The sequence below is a fragment of the Siphateles boraxobius genome, unplaced genomic scaffold (assembly GCF_051911475.1).
Source record: "Siphateles boraxobius isolate OS27281-9 unplaced genomic scaffold, OSU_SipBor_1 14, whole genome shotgun sequence".
NCBI lineage: Eukaryota > Metazoa > Chordata > Actinopteri > Cypriniformes > Leuciscidae > Siphateles > Siphateles boraxobius.
Window position 1 is genome coordinate 60,005 of NW_027508744.1, and position 15,857 is coordinate 75,861.

At 39.1% G+C, this 15,857-nt stretch overlaps 1 protein-coding gene across 2 annotated transcripts in view; it reads right to left on the reverse strand.

Annotated features, from left to right (window-relative positions):
• LOC143738169 (NLR family CARD domain-containing protein 3-like) overlaps window positions 1–14,755 on the reverse strand; it is a 58,910-nt gene extending 44,155 nt beyond the window's left edge. The window contains exons 1-4 of one of the 2 annotated variants that reach the window (XM_077230156.1): window positions 14,500–14,755; window positions 13,227–13,298; window positions 12,769–12,885; window positions 3,934–4,047 (exon numbers count right to left, since the gene is read on the reverse strand). In XM_077230156.1, coding sequence (XP_077086271.1) covers window positions 3,934–4,047; window positions 12,769–12,885; window positions 13,227–13,276 — 281 coding nt within the window. In that variant the 5' untranslated portion in view covers window positions 13,277–13,298; window positions 14,500–14,755. Of the gene's footprint in view, window positions 1–3,933; window positions 4,048–12,768; window positions 12,886–13,226; window positions 13,299–13,517; window positions 13,741–14,499 lie in introns of those variants that run through there. The other variant, XM_077230157.1, reaches the window with a different exon arrangement.
• Between the last annotated feature and the right edge of the window lie 1,102 nt (window positions 14,756–15,857).

Below are 15,857 nucleotides of genomic sequence, written 5' to 3' on the forward strand. Positions count from 1 at the left end.
GCCATAGGAGAGGAAGAATTTTGCAAACTCGTTAATTCATCTAAATCGACAACATGTATGTTAGACCCTATACCGACTAAACTACTGAAACAGATGCTTCCAGAAGTCATAGATCCTCTTCTTAACATCATTAATTCATCTTTGTCTCTAGGATACGTACCAAAAACCTTTAAGCTGGCTATGATTAAACCGCTTGTTAAAAAAACGCAACTTGATCCTACAGAATTAGTCAATTACAGGCCGATCTCAAATCTACCTTTTCTGTCAAAGATACTAGAAAAGGCAGTATCCTCACAACTGTGTTCCTTTCTTGAAAGAAATGGTATCTGCGAGGATTTCCAGTCAGGATTTAGACCGCACCATAGCACTGAGACTGCTCTCATTAGAGTCACAAATGATTTGCTCTTATCATCCAATCGTGGTTGTATCTCTCTATTAGTGTTACTTGATCTTAGTGCTGCATTTGACACCATTGACCACAACATTCTCTTAAATAGACTAGAAAATTATGTTGGCATTAGTGGAATTGCATTAGCATGGTTTAAATCATATTTATCTGACCGCTATCAGTTTGTAGCAGTAAATGAAGAGATGTCTTATCGATCACAAGTTCAGTATGGCGTACCACAAGGCTCAGTACTAGGACCGCTGCTGTTCACTCTGTACATGCTACCTTTAGGAGATATCATTAGGAAACATGGAATTAGCTTTCACTGTTATGCTGATGATACTCAGCTCTATATTTCTTCCAAACCTAACGAAACTCACCAATTCACAAAATTATCGGAATGCATAGCTGATATAAATTGACTAGTAATTTCCTACTACTAAATTCTGAAAAAACAGAGATTCTAATTATCGGACAAAAAACTTCCACACGTAATAACCTAGAATACCGTCTCACACTTGATGGCTGCTCTGTTAAGTCTTCGTCGTCAGTTAGGGACCTGGGTGTGCTCTTTGATACCAATCTTTCATTTGAAAGTCACGTGTCTAGTGTCTGTAAAACCGCATTTTTCCATCTTAAAAATATATCTAAATTACGTCATATGCTCTCATTGACAAATGCGGAACAACTAGTTCATGCGTTCATGACATCAAGGCTAGATTATTGTAATGCTCTACTGGGTGGTTGCCCTGCACGCTTAATAAACAAACTACAGCTAGTTCAAAACGCAGCCGCTAGAGTTCTTACCAGAACCAGGAAGTACGACCATATTAGCCCGGTTCTGTCAACACTGCATTGGCTCCCTATTAAACATCGTATAAATTTTAAAATATTACTGATTACTTACAAAGCATTAAATGGTTTAGCTCCCCAGTACTTGAGCGAGCTCTTAACGCATTATAGTCCTTCACGTCTATTGCGATCTCAAAACTCTGGCCAGTTGATAATACCTAGAATATCTAAATCGACTGCTGGCTGTAGATCCTTTTCCTATTTAGCACCAAAACTTTGGAACAATCTTCCTAGCATTGTCCGCGAAGCAGACACAGTCTGTCAGTTCAAAGCTAGACTAAAAACACATCTCTTTGACCTAGCATTCACATAACACTCTATAGACTTCTATAATTCAATATTAGGCTGTATAGATTAGGTCAGCCGGAACTGGGAACACTTCCCATAAATCCTGATGTTACATCATAAGAAGAATGGCATCTACGCTAATTTTAGTGTCTTTGTTTATCCCGAGGTTTTCCCGCAGCCTGCTGGATCCAGGCCGTTTCCAGATCTGACGAAGGACTTTCACCTGGACCCGATGACAATGCAGTGCTGAAGTGCCGACTAGCCTCTCCCTATGGAGGATCCCTATACCACTCTACAGATAAAGCCTTGTGGAATTTTTCGGTTCGCGTACCTACCCAAAGTGATAAGATAAAATAAAATTCTGCATCAAAATTTATAGACAAGACAAGTAGTTTGTTTAGGCATGGTTTGTAAGGAATTACAAACCTGCGCACATATATTCAAACGCACATAACTATAGAATCAATTCTTAATGCGCATGTGAACGCCATCAGTGTCTATCACAGGTTCACGTTTAAAGTCTGTTTAGAGAGAACGGTGTCGTCTTAGCGGCCCCTAATTTAATAACAAATGATCATTTAGACGGAAGTGAATCAATCAAAACTAACTTTAGCTGGACAAAACATTTTTCAAGAGCCACTATAAAACCAAACCAATCTCTGTTATCTTAAATTATATGTTTATCTCTGTAAAGCTGCTTTGAAACAATCTACATTGTTAAAAGCGCTATATAAATGAGGATGACTAGACATTGTATACTCGGTGCGTAATGGTGAAGGCTCCAGTAATAAAAGTAAGATTATTGTAGTTAGAAGTTCTATGACCTGGATGTAAAAATACACACATGATGATGATTAGCTAATCTTTATTTACCACATTGTAATAAAGGCTGTACAACTTTTGAATGTAAACTGACAAAATCTGTGTGTTTTAGAACAGCCCCAGAACAGCCGATTGCATCATTGCTCAACCCAGGACCCTGAACGTGCACCCCCTTCCTGTGTGGACTGATGTGCAAATGCAGTGCACAGTGACATCTAGAGGTTCTTTTTGGATGTGTTTGGTAAATTGAGACAGAATATTCAATTCAAAATTAACATTTATGTACCCTTTACAGTTTCTTATAATTTCTGTTTAAAAATAAAAAAACTTATGGTGACTACAGTCACAGAAATCTAAATAGTTAATTTCTTTCTATATATATTTTCACCCATTTAAAAAAAAAATATTCTAAAGCCTTTGACACGTCAAAATTTGTTGTAAAATCCCTTATTTATTTATGGTTTAATATTTTTCTATAATAAAAACAAAAAAATGGAACTTCAGTTTTTGTATTTCTTAATGATATATCACAGCAGAACACATACAAGTCTCTCTAGAAGCTTATTGTAAATGCATCCACATTGTAGCTGAGAGTCTATAGAATCCAGAAATATGACTCTCTTCACTCTGCTATAAAAATTGACCATTCCAGAAGCCAGAATATCAACGTAGTGCCAGGCGGACTTAAAACCCCTTAGACTTTGAAGGGTTATTATGTGCATACTATTTACATAGGCTAATCTATGAACAGTAACTCAAAATTGGCAACGGCAATGATAAACAAAAAACTAAAATAACAGCAAAAGTATAATAATCATCAAACAGTAAATTAGAGAAATAAAAAAGTATCCAGCTATATTTACATATTATTTACATACTAATTACTAATTACAGATTAGAGTTTTTGTGTGTATAAGTGTGTGTGTGTGTTTTTTTCTTTTTTGTCTGTTTTGCACTCTTGGTGTTTTAGAGATTCACCCCTTCACTGTTGAGTCCTTTTTTTATGCATCGTGACTGATTTGTAGATTGTATGCACAAAAAAACTCTGTATTTTCATATTTTTGCCAATTTCCCATTCATTTCCTATGGTGGGTCATTTTAGACCCGAAGACCCTGAGTGTGACTATTTTTTTACGACCACTTAGACTTTTCAAATCCTGTCCCCAATTTTTTTGGATGTTAATATACCAAGTACCAATAAATTTCCCAGGTTTCGGACCATTCCGATTAAGTTACGATTTTTAACAATTTTTTATTTGAACGCTTTGGGTCATTTTAGACCCGAGGAACCCCGGAGGTAAGATCCATCTTTGTAATTGCATTCTTCATTTGAACAATCTGAAGATCAATGCATAAGAAAATCGATATTTATAACAACCCCTAAAAATCATCCTGATAATCAGACCAACAGCATTGCTGCATGAGTGTTATGGAAATTTTAACAATACTACAACTAACAAAAAGTTAAGACTTTCGTTTAAAGATTCAGTGTTGCTAGTTACTATTTACTTTATCTATTATTTATGATAGCTGATCAATACAGTGAGTTAGCATCAGGATGAGTCTAGACAGAAATGTTGTACCTCAAATGAGCTGATTTTTGTCGTCTCTCACATTTTTTGTTTTCTATAGACTGGTCACTCTTCATGGGCACACAGCTGGACTCTGGTGCTTGTGATCTCAGCTCGTGGAATCGACTTCAATAGAATACAGACAAGAATATACAGTATATAGTTAATTTTACATGGATAGATTAATTATAAAACAATGCCTGCAAGAGTACACTTTTAAGAGTAAAAATGCTATATTAGTCAGTTAACTGACTTAACTAAAACTGAATATGGTAAACAAATTGCACTTCCAAAAGTCATACATTTGTGGAAAAAAAACAAAAAAACTAAATATACAAATTTCTTTTAAGTATAATAAATAAAACATAAAAAGCAAAGGCAGATCAGAACATTTTATTAACAAAACCTGGGCTGAATCCGAAATCGTCCCCTATACCCTCAAAGAGGGCACTATTAGAGGGGACGGCCATTTGTAGTGGTGTCCAAAATCATAGTGGACGTTATTGTGAACACTCATTCAATCCCACATTGCACCACAGTAATGAGTGTACAACCGATGTACGCTCAACGGTTGTCCAAATGAGGGTTTAGGGGGCGATTTCAGATTCATCCTGGGATCTGTACATGGCAGACAGGGGAGTGTAGTCAAAAGCCGGCCGATAAATGTCACATTAGACAAGGAAGTTGTAGATTGTGTTTGAATAATTACTGTATGTATCTGATTTAGCTGAGGTAGGCTAAATTAAACGCTATAATCACGTATCCTTGCTCGTTGAAGAATGAGACAGCCCAATGGTCGGTTAAAATTTAAAAGGCTAATTCGCGCTTCAGGGGAGAGACAGACTTGACAGCTTGGCTTGACTGGGAGGGAAGCCACACAGAGGGAACATAGAGGGTGTTCATACGATGACGATCTGGCACAGAACTGTAAACACAAGAAGAATAAATAGGGAGCAAACAAGGCAGGTAACAAGGGAGGACAGGCGGGTAAAATGAACTAATAATCAGGTAACAAGATGAGCGGGGCTAGACAATCGACAGGAGAGCACATGGCACAAGGAAACAAACATGACAAGTCATGTGCTCACAACAAACATGACAACATTAATGCACACAGCCAGTGTAAAACACAAAAACAAAACACGGCAGGAAACCACACGGCCGATGTAAAAAGCGAACTGCGTGCTACACAGTCCATCTATCTATCCATCTATCTATCTATCTATCTATCTATCTATCTATCTATCTATCTGTCTGGAGATATCTGTCTCGAGATCTCATTGTGGAGATCGGGGAAAAAAGGCAAACCCCGGCGCTGAGGCTGTGACCTGTGCTGCAGGAAACGCTCATCTAATTTGCTTCTAACTTGCGTTCCCTGCTCATCATGTGGCCAGCTGATTTTGAGTCTGACCACAGCACGAGTCACAACCTCGATGAGCTCCTCATACGCATGACCGTGAACCGGCGAGACTTGTTCACGATCATCCGCCTCGATGCTGAGCAAGTCCACTTCCTCGGAAGCAGAGAGCTCAAGCATCGGGCCCTGATCATGGGCAGAAGAAGCCGCAGCGCGGGCTTCTGCACCACAAACAGGAGCCTCTGGATCTTCAGATGAAGAATGAGAAAGTGCCGCAGCAGTCTCATTCTCATCTGCAAGATCCCTTTGCGATCCCCACGATCTTAATCGCCACGCCGCCTCAACAGACGCGGGACCAGAACCGTGGGGAACGCGAGCCTGACCAGTTTCATCGAACACAGCCAGGCGGGAGCGCAGCACTCTCATAGGTAGTGATTCACAATCGCCGCAAGCAGCCCCCTCAAGAGCTGCCCGGGCGTGCTGCGCTCCCAAGCAGTTTGCACACAACTGATGCGTGTCCCCACCCGTGATTTAGCGAGGGCAGGGGTGCACACACCGTTTAAACTGTTCACTCGCCATTTATATATATATATATATATATATATATATATATATATATTTCACTCTGACAGACAAACAAAACCAAATAGAACAGAACAACAGAGAGCGCTAGCTGAAGAGTGAAAGCTAGTGTGTGTGTGTGTGCCGGCGTCGCTTTTATGCATCCGGTTATGCTGTCACATGTTACGTCATGACGCAACACCAATCAGGATTGGAATAGTTTAATTCATACTTCAGAGACGCACGCTAAGGGCGCGTCCCCAAAGAGTCGTTTTCAACGACGCAGTGCGAGTTCCCTCGAAAGGGAACTAAAATAACAGCAAAAGTATAATAATTATCAAACAGTAAATTAGATAAATAAAAAAGTATCCTAACTATATTTACATATTATTTACATACTAATTACAGATTAAAGTTACAGCAGCATTTTACAGCATTTACAGCATTTACAGCATTACAGCATTTATAGTCATAAAGGTAACATGACATCATTCGAAACAGTAAAATGTATATTTTTATTTGTGTACATTCAAAATAACTACAAAATGTCATGCCTTTGAAAAATAAATAATGATGCGCTGCTTTATGGCGTCTCGATCTCCTTGAACATCTTTCTGGCACACACAAAAAATTAACCAACATACAGCGAACAGCCTTCTTGGCGTGCCTACTTTTGAAAGTCAACATTTAGATTATTTGACGTTAAAGGAGAACTCCGGTCAATTTTAACATTGAGCTCATTTTTTTATAAATTTGGAGTGCTGTCAGTACAGAGAACAACGACAAAAATCAGTGTTGCCTACACCGTGTTATCCTCTTTTTAAAATTTGCACCCTGTTGACTTAAATGGGGCAAGTTTTAAACCTGCTTTTAGCCTCTTAACATCCTTGATGTGTCATTACAAGTGCACAGCCGATGTGAGTGATTTTATTCAGAGTGAGCACAGTGAATCTGACTGCAGTAGATGTGAAAGATATGAATAAAAGTGATGTTAATTCAGCCAGCTCACATACCTGTATTTACTTCCTATTTTCGGTCGAAGTCCACAGTAGTCGATTGTCGAGTGTGCGCGTGTGTTCAACATCTGATTCGGATGAACTATCCATTTAAGCTGATATTCTCAGAACACCACACAGCACCGTCATCGGCTGACAGCTGACAGTCTGAGTCTCCACTGTTGCTTATTTACCAATGATCGCGCGCACAATCGACTACTGTGGACTTCGACCGAAAACAGGAAGTAAATACAGGTATGTGAGCTGGCTGAATTAACATCATTTTTATTCATATCTTTCACATCTACTGCAGTCAGATTCACCGTGTTCACTCTGAATAAAATCACTCACATGGCTGTGCACTTGTTACATTTAAACAGTTTACATACACCTTTCCGAATCTCCAGAATGTAATTTTTATTTATTTATTAATAAGAAAGATCATAAAAACATTGTTTCTATTTAGTAGCTACTGCACTGAAAAAGCTTTTTCAGATAATAAATGTTTAATAGTCTAGTCCACATGACAAAATACAAACACAAAATACAAGACAAATTACTTGATTGTAATATTGTGTATCATTACCTGAATGATCCACAACTGTTTTTTTTTGTTTGTTTTTTTGTCTTTGTAATGGTTGTTCATAAGGAAAAATCCTCCAACTCCAGCACATTCTTTGCTTTTCCAGCATCTTCTGCATATTTGACTCTTTACTAGCAGTGACTATGAGTGTGAGATCCATCTTTTCGCACTGGTGACAACTGAGGGACTCATATACAACTATTACAAACCCTGCAAACATTTAGTGATGCTCAAGAAGTCCATTAAGGATGGAACTGGATGTAAATTGTTCTTATTTTGTTGAAAAATTACAGTACCACCTCATTGCAGTACACGAGATCCAGGGGGCAGAGTTGGATCCAGATCTAAGGGGCGGAGATGGGTAGGATTAGGGGTGGGTTTAGTGATTAGGGGGCGGAGATGGGTAGGATTAGGGGTGGGTTTAGTGATTAGGGGGCGGAGATGGGTAGGATTAGGGGTGGGTTTAGTGATTAGGGGGCGGAGATGGTTAGGATTAGGGGTGGGTTTAGGGATCAGGGGGCGGAGATGGGTAGGATTAGGGGTGGGTTTAGTGATTAGGGGGCGGAGATGGTTAGGATTAGGGGTGGGTTTAGGGATCAGGGGGCCGAGATGGGTAGGATTAGGGGTGGGTTTAGGGATCAGGGGGCGGAGATGGGTAGGATTAGGGGTGGGTTTAGTGATTAGGGGGCGGAGATGGTTAGGATTAGGGGTGGGTTTAGGGATAAGGGGGCGGAGATGGGTAGGATTAGGGGTGGGTTTAGTGATTAGGGGGCGGAGATGGTTAGGATTAGGGGTGTGTTTAGGGATCAGGGGGCGGAGATGGGTAGGATTAGGGGTGGGTTTAGTGATTAGGGGGCGGAGATGGTTAGGATTAGGGGTGGGTTTAGGGATCAGGGGGCCGAGATGGGTAGGATTAGGGGTGGGTTTAGTGATTAGGGGGCGGAGATGGGTAGGATTAGGGGTGGGTTTAGTGATTAGGGGGCGGAGATGGGTAGGATTAGGGGTGGGTTTAGTGATTAGGGGGCGGAGATGGGTAGGATTAGGGGTGGGTTTAGGGATCAGGGGGCGGAGATGGCTAGGATTAGGGGTGGGTTTAGGGATCAGGGGGTGGAGATGGGTAGGTTTAGGTATATGTAAGGTGGGAGGAGTTGGATCTGGACCCAACTCGTCCCCCTGGATTTCGTGTTCTGCAGTGAGGACCATCTAATTTAGTCCTGCCCTTCAGAGGCTAAAAAAGATATTAGTATGTAAAAAAAAAATTAAACAAAATTTAAACAACACCATTTGCTCAAAAGTTTACCCCTGGCTCTTATTGCATCGTGTTGCATTCTTGAGCATTACCTTGCAGATTCTGAAAGATGTACAATAGGTAAACATATGACTTTGACTATACATTGTAATCATTTTTTAAGGTTTAAAATATTAATTTAAGAGCTCAGTGTTGAGACCTTTCGCCGGAATTTGATTGACAGGCGATCTGACCAATCATAATGCAGATACCTGCCATTTTTGTCCGAAAAACAAACCAAACCAGTTAGTAGATTAAAGTCAGTGGACTTGAACTTGAAAAATGGTGTTTATTGATTTCTTTTTGCAGTTCTGATTTTCATTCATGTTTAATTCGTGCTATAACTACAAGAGATTATCAGTTCATGTGCTGCTTGAACTGAGGCCTACACATTAAAGCACCACAAAACAGTATTTATTGTTTGAATTTCATAATAATTATAAAAATGTGAAAGATGAGACTTTATTTCATACCAAAAGTAGGCTGCTCCGTCTTGTATGTTGGCGCATATTCAGTGTCCTCTTTGCTCCGCAATATACTTTTCACTGTGTGAGAACAATTGGAGTGAGAGCGGAGCGGCTTGTCGGACGTAGCAACAGTAACTAAGAGGGGCGGGTCTTTGTGAAAGGTCAATTTAAAATAATTTAAATCTTTGTGGACTCGGCCGGACTCGACTCGGACTCGGACTCAAGTCCGACTCGGCTCTCTTTGAACTCGGACTTGGATTCGATTGTTAAGGACTTGGACTTGACTCGGACTCGACAAAGGTGGACTCTGACCCAACACTCTATATATATACACACATACAGTATATCCTATGTCCCTGCTTCCCTTCCATCTATCATTGCAGTTTTAAGTCTTACACAGAAAAAATCGTCCCCCCTCCACCCCCAAAACGGGATTGATTTGAACCCTTAGGAAAAAAAAACATTCTAGAATAATGTTCTTAGGAAACGGTTGCATTAAAAAACTCACGCTGAGGGCTATGGAGCCCCGGCCCACACAAACACACTACCATAATGATTCAAGGTTTCTACATTTTAATAAAGATACATTTTTAAATTGCGGTTTTGCTCCCACAGAAGACCACTTGCACTTCTTGAATTAGATCTTTGACACATCCGTGACCAACAATCATCTCCAATATTCTGTTTATTCTTATTTGTAAGTAACCAATTCGTAAGGGAAACTTCCTTTTTTTTATGCTCCTTACAGGTGCTTCTTTCCATCCATCGTGTTCTTTTTTGTGTGGAAAACTATTATTTTTGTATTTTGAAGTGACAAGAGAATGTGCTTGTTCACTTCTAAGTTTATATAATTCACAGATTTTAATTTTATTTTACAACAATATTATTGGTAAACTGTTTGTGTGTATGTAATAAAAAAAAAAATCCGAAGTCTTGATTTGGGGCCCCCTCGCGTCCTGGGCCCATATTTTTCTTTTGTTTTTTTAGGCCCTGTCCACACCAAGACGCGTTTAGTTGTACACGTTAAAAATTTGTATCATATCGGGGTTTCGTCCAGACGGATCTTTGCGTTTTCAGGTGTACAGCCAATCCGTATATTTTGTGAAATGATGATGTCATCACCCCACGTGTCGACTAGTCAGACACCGCTAAGTCACAGCAACAACAACTGCGACTACATGCTTGTGTTCGTGCCGCAGCTACTCTTTTCTTTCTCTATTTTACTTCTTTATTTATTTATGTTTTCTTTCTTATGCTATGATGCTTGTCTGTTGTCTGAGTAAGACATTTGTATTTTGTAGGGATGGGCATTTCAAGCAAAAATAATATTCAAAAAATATTTTTGTAGGGAATACACGGACACGACACACACACACACACACACACACACACACACACACACACACACACACACACGCACGCACGCACGCACGCACGCACGCACGCACGCACGCACGCACGCACGCACGCACACACACACACACACACACACTCTCTGGTCCACTATCTTTGTGGGGACTCTCCATGGATGTAATGATTTTTTTACTGTACAAACTGTATATTCTGTCTCCGTAGGCTAACCCTACCCCTAAACCTACCCATCACACACACAGCTTTCTGCATTTTTACATTTTCTAAAATACTCATTCTGTATGATTTTTAAGCTTGTGTACCTCAATTTAGGTCCCCATGAGTCTGTGTGCATTCAGGTTTAAGTCCCCACCGGAATAGGAAAACATGTAGGCTACACACTCACACACTGCATAGATACTTCATTATTGAATCACACAAACAATTATTGAATTAATTATGAAGATGAATTCCACTACCTGTAGTCTGGATCCTATTCCAACGCATGTTCTCAAAGAGTGTCTGTCATCTATCAGCCCTCTCATTTAAACATTGTTAACACTTCCCTTATTACTGGACTTGTTCCCCAAGCCCTTAAGGTTGCTGCTTTTTAAAGTTCTTAAAAAGCCTGGGTGTGATGTGCCTGATCTGTCTAACTACAGGCCTATATCTAATCTTCCTTTTTTTGCGAAGGTTCTGGAGCGTGTTGTCGTGTCACAACTTCATTCTCACTTGTCCTTGAACAAGCTTTTAGAACCTTTTCAATCTGGGATTCGATCAGGACTTAGTGCCGAGACTGCCTTGGTCCGAGTTATGAACGATCTCCTCGTCTCTGCTGACTCTGGTGCCCTTACTATCTTGGTGCTGTTAGATTTGAGTGCAGCCTTTGACACGTTGTGTCACTCTAAACTGATTGAGACACTTGAGGCTTGGCTTGGTATTTCCGGTACAGTGTTGGAGTGGTTTAAATCTTACCTTACTGATCGTACGCAGTTTGTTGTTTTAGAAAACAATAAATCTAACGTCGGACAGGTATGCCATGGTGTTCCTCAGTCTAAGCGCCTGCAACACATACAGAACTCAGCTGCACGTGTTCTTACACATACTCCTGCTCGTCAGCATATCTCTAGGCTGCTTATGAACCTGCATTGGCTTCCGGTCCATGTCCGCATTGATTTTGAAACTCTTATTTTAACATATAAAGCTGTACTGCACCATCATATATATATGTGATTTAGTTACGCTCTATATGCCCTCTCGATCCCTCCGCTCCGCCAACTCTCTTCTCCTTAAACAGCCTTCTTGCAGACTAAAAGCTATGGGTGAAAGAGCCTTCTCTGTGGCAGCCCCCAGCTTGTGGAATGCACTTCCTTTAACTGTTAAGTATGTCCCAACATTAAGTAGTTTTAAGAAACAGTTAAAACCCCATCTTTTTAAGATAGTGTTTGTGTCTTAGTTGGAGACACTGGATGTTTTGTATTCTACCTGTTGTTGCATTTTTTTTTTTAATGGATCTACTTTTGTACTGTACTTGTTGTAGCACTTTGCATATAAGAAAAGCACAATATAAATAAAATATATTATTATTACTATTAAATCCATGCGCTCTCTCCCTTACAAAAACAGAATATAATATGTATGTCTTCCTTTATTGAACACCCAATTCAAGTTTTGCAATCTCTGCTAATGAGCTGATGAGTTGAATCAGGTGTTAGATGTTGGTGGTGAGGTCGCCAGGACAGGTTTGAGAAGGTTTGGTTTAGGCTATGTCTACATTAATTCGGATACATTTGAAAACTGTGTTTTCTTTTAAAAATGCTCTCCGTCCACACTAGTGTTTTCAGGCGTTCTCTTAAAGTTATCGCGCAATTCTTCTGACAGGATAATTTTATTTAGCAAAATATCTCACCATTCACTGATGCTTCCAGGTCTTACTCAGTCACCACAATGTCTCGATTGACATTACGACAGCAATTACTTAACCAAGCTCAGCACTTTTCAAAGGTGCTTCTCTGTCCATCCGGACTGAAGCTCTGGATCAGCTGTGAGAGGAGACCTGATCCTGTGCTCGACTCCTGCTATTGCAGCGCTTTATAATAGTGTGAGTCACTGAGTTATACATGATTACACAATGACATCACCCATTTCTGTATTTTGATAATAAATGGATATTTGCTAAATTCTGCCATAAATGCATTATTTGTGTGTGTCTGTGGTCTCTGTCTGTCTAAACAAAAACGTTGTACCTCAGATCAGCTGATGTGTGTTTTCCCTTAAAGTTGATTGATCTGTCCCCAGACGCGTCACTCTTCATGGACACACAGCTGGACACCGGTGAGATTGATCTGTCACCCTTAAACCGACTTTAATAGAATACAGACAACAGAATAGAGAGACAAGAATCAATTTGGTTGATATATGAAAATAAATTCCACCTGAGAAGGTTTAATGTTAAGACAGTATGTTGAAGAGTGATGAGTCTGTCCAGGGATTTTGTCATATATCATCTAGCTGTCTGCTGTATCTGTGTGTCTTTGGACAGTGTTTAAAGACCCTGAGTGTCTCCAACTACTGTATATCCCGGAACCAGAATATGATAGAGACACCAGATCACTATACCAACCCTGGCAAACACCCACAACACCCTGTTATGTGCAGAAAATGAGTCTTCTATAACATTAAGATCATATGAAGATTGAAGTACCTGAATCCTGGAGAAACATCTCCATGTCTGAATGTTTGTGTGTCGTCCATGATTCATTCAGTCTTCATGGAGCTGCTCGAGTAAGAGATCAGAAACACTCGTTCACACACACTCAAACACAATACATTTAATTTCTCATTTTCTTCAGTGTGTTTATGGAGACAAAACAAATCTGATTTCTAATCAATAATACGCTTATTTCACGCAGCCGTTATTTTGAAATCGAAAGCGAGGCTCCGGTGGGAAGAACCCCGGAAGTACAGATAGACAACAATGCCTTGGACTACCAACCTGAAGCTGCTGCCGCGATTTACACTATTGGATGTTAATATCCAATATAGGATATGTAGATATAGTTCGTTCTTGCTAATTTTTTTACTTTCTGAAAAAAAAAATTATAAATGATTTTCACTGTATATAGTCTAAAGTATGAAAGAAATGTATGTACATTTTTAGATTAACTATTTTCTACATTAAACACAACAATACGCCATCGCATTCTCTAATCTCCTATGATTAAAGGCGACACTTCCGGTTTTCTTCCCAGCGGAGCCTCACTTTCGATTTCAAAATAACGGCTGCGTGAAATAAGCGTATTATCGACATTTAATGTGATTTTCAATCATGTTCATGAATTTTCAGAACTGGTATCATCAGGTTCTCTTCTTCAGTCAGATCTGTAATGTTTGCGCCCGTATTTCATCTGTGTGTGTTTAAAACAGAAATATCTTGGCTGAACAGACTGGGAAGTTTGTAACAATAGAGTTTAGAGTTCTTCCACTGACTGAAGCCTCAAATATTGTACAAATGGACAGTTTACTGTAAGCCCACATTTAATACATCTGTGAATCTGACTAACATGCAGATATTTGTTCAAGATCTTTTCCAACTGTTTTAAAATAAAATGTTTCCTATTTGTTTAGTTTTTAATTAAATGTTCAATAAAACATTAATGAGTTTGTAACAACAGCATACTTTGTTATTGACATTCATTTACACATAAAATGATATAACATTTGAGACAAACAGCAAAGAAGAGTTAAACACTATGTTAAAGAGAAAAGTGTTGAAATACTGTGGTTTCTAGTAATTTTGGTTTTTAGTAATGTTCCCTATACCGAACATTTGACCGACATACAAGTTTAAAAGCGTATTTTAAAATATAGGGTCTAGGCTATATGTCTATGTCCAAAGACAATTAAGAGAATAATTGATGTAAAAAAAAGCATATTAAGCACTTTAAATCTTTAATATTTCATGTTTAGCTACTTACCTTATTGAGGAAGTCATTTTCATGCGCCACATATAGTTCTCTCGCGCACAGCGCTGTTTTTTCCGTTATAGTGAAATAACAAAAAGTAATCAAATGCGTTTCGACTCTTCAAATAAATCTACTCACATAGCTACAGCGCATTTTAAAAAAAATATTCTATAAATATATAAAATGCCAAACGTCGGTTTAGAAGAGTTGATCGAACATATTGTGTTGCGAAAATGAAAGTAAAAGTAGGCTACCGGTAGGCTACCATGTGTTTTTTTTTACAAGCGTCATTTTACACCAGGGTTTAATAATCTTTCAATAAGACAACGGATTATCCAAGTATCAAGTGATGTTTTCTATGTTTATGTGTGATTTAACGTGCTGTTGATGGAAAACTCGATAATAACCTTATTCAGAGTAACTCACTGGTAACCACAGCAACCGTTCAACGTAATATTGAAAACATCACATTCATTTTTCCCCTCAATTTTTATAACTGGTAATTCCAATTGCGCTGCACACTTTGTTGAAAACTGTGAAATTACTTTAAAAAAGCGATATAGAAACTCCTAATGTCAGAAATGTGACTCGTATAGTCCAGACTCTTAGCAGAAAAGGACAGATGTCCAAGATCTCTTTTCATTTATAATGATGGATTTATGTTTGCAGATGAGAACTCATTGGAATTATTATTAATATTACACCACACTACATAAAATTGTGTTTGTCACACTTTACCTGTTAACAGCAAATTAACAGCCCTGGCATAAATCATCACAAACAACCATTCAAATGTCTCTTTTAATGTAATTTCAAACATCAAAAGTGTAGAGAAAATTAACTCTGGTCTTTCAAGTTCTTCCTTTTGCTAGTGTTTTGTCATTCATCTTGCTCTGTATTTTTTACAAAGCAAAACTGTTCCCTTGATTAAAAACAGTTCAGAAATATCGCTGTGGGGAAAATGCATCAATGTGGTTCTGATGATGTATCCAGTGTGTTTGTGGACATGAAGCAGTAATACTGTAGTCCAGCATCTGATCTCTATATAGCTTCATGGGTAAAGATGTCTGCTAAAGATTTATCAAATAAGATTGTAAGTAATGTGAGAGTATGTGTGTAAAGTGTGTAATATGATCTTTTCTCGTGTGAAACTGTGAGGTGTTCTGAACACGACATAGAGACAGTGCAGTCGAGCGATAGTGTCCCCCTGAACCATGTCATCCAGGCATATCGAGCCCACGGACAAAACATCATCTACAGAAAGAGAAAACATCCCAACATCACTATCAGCATCAGAGAAGCTCAGAGCGGCAGTAGACAGCTGATGTCACATGGTGGTGCTGTTCTACAACAAAACACATCAGCATTCA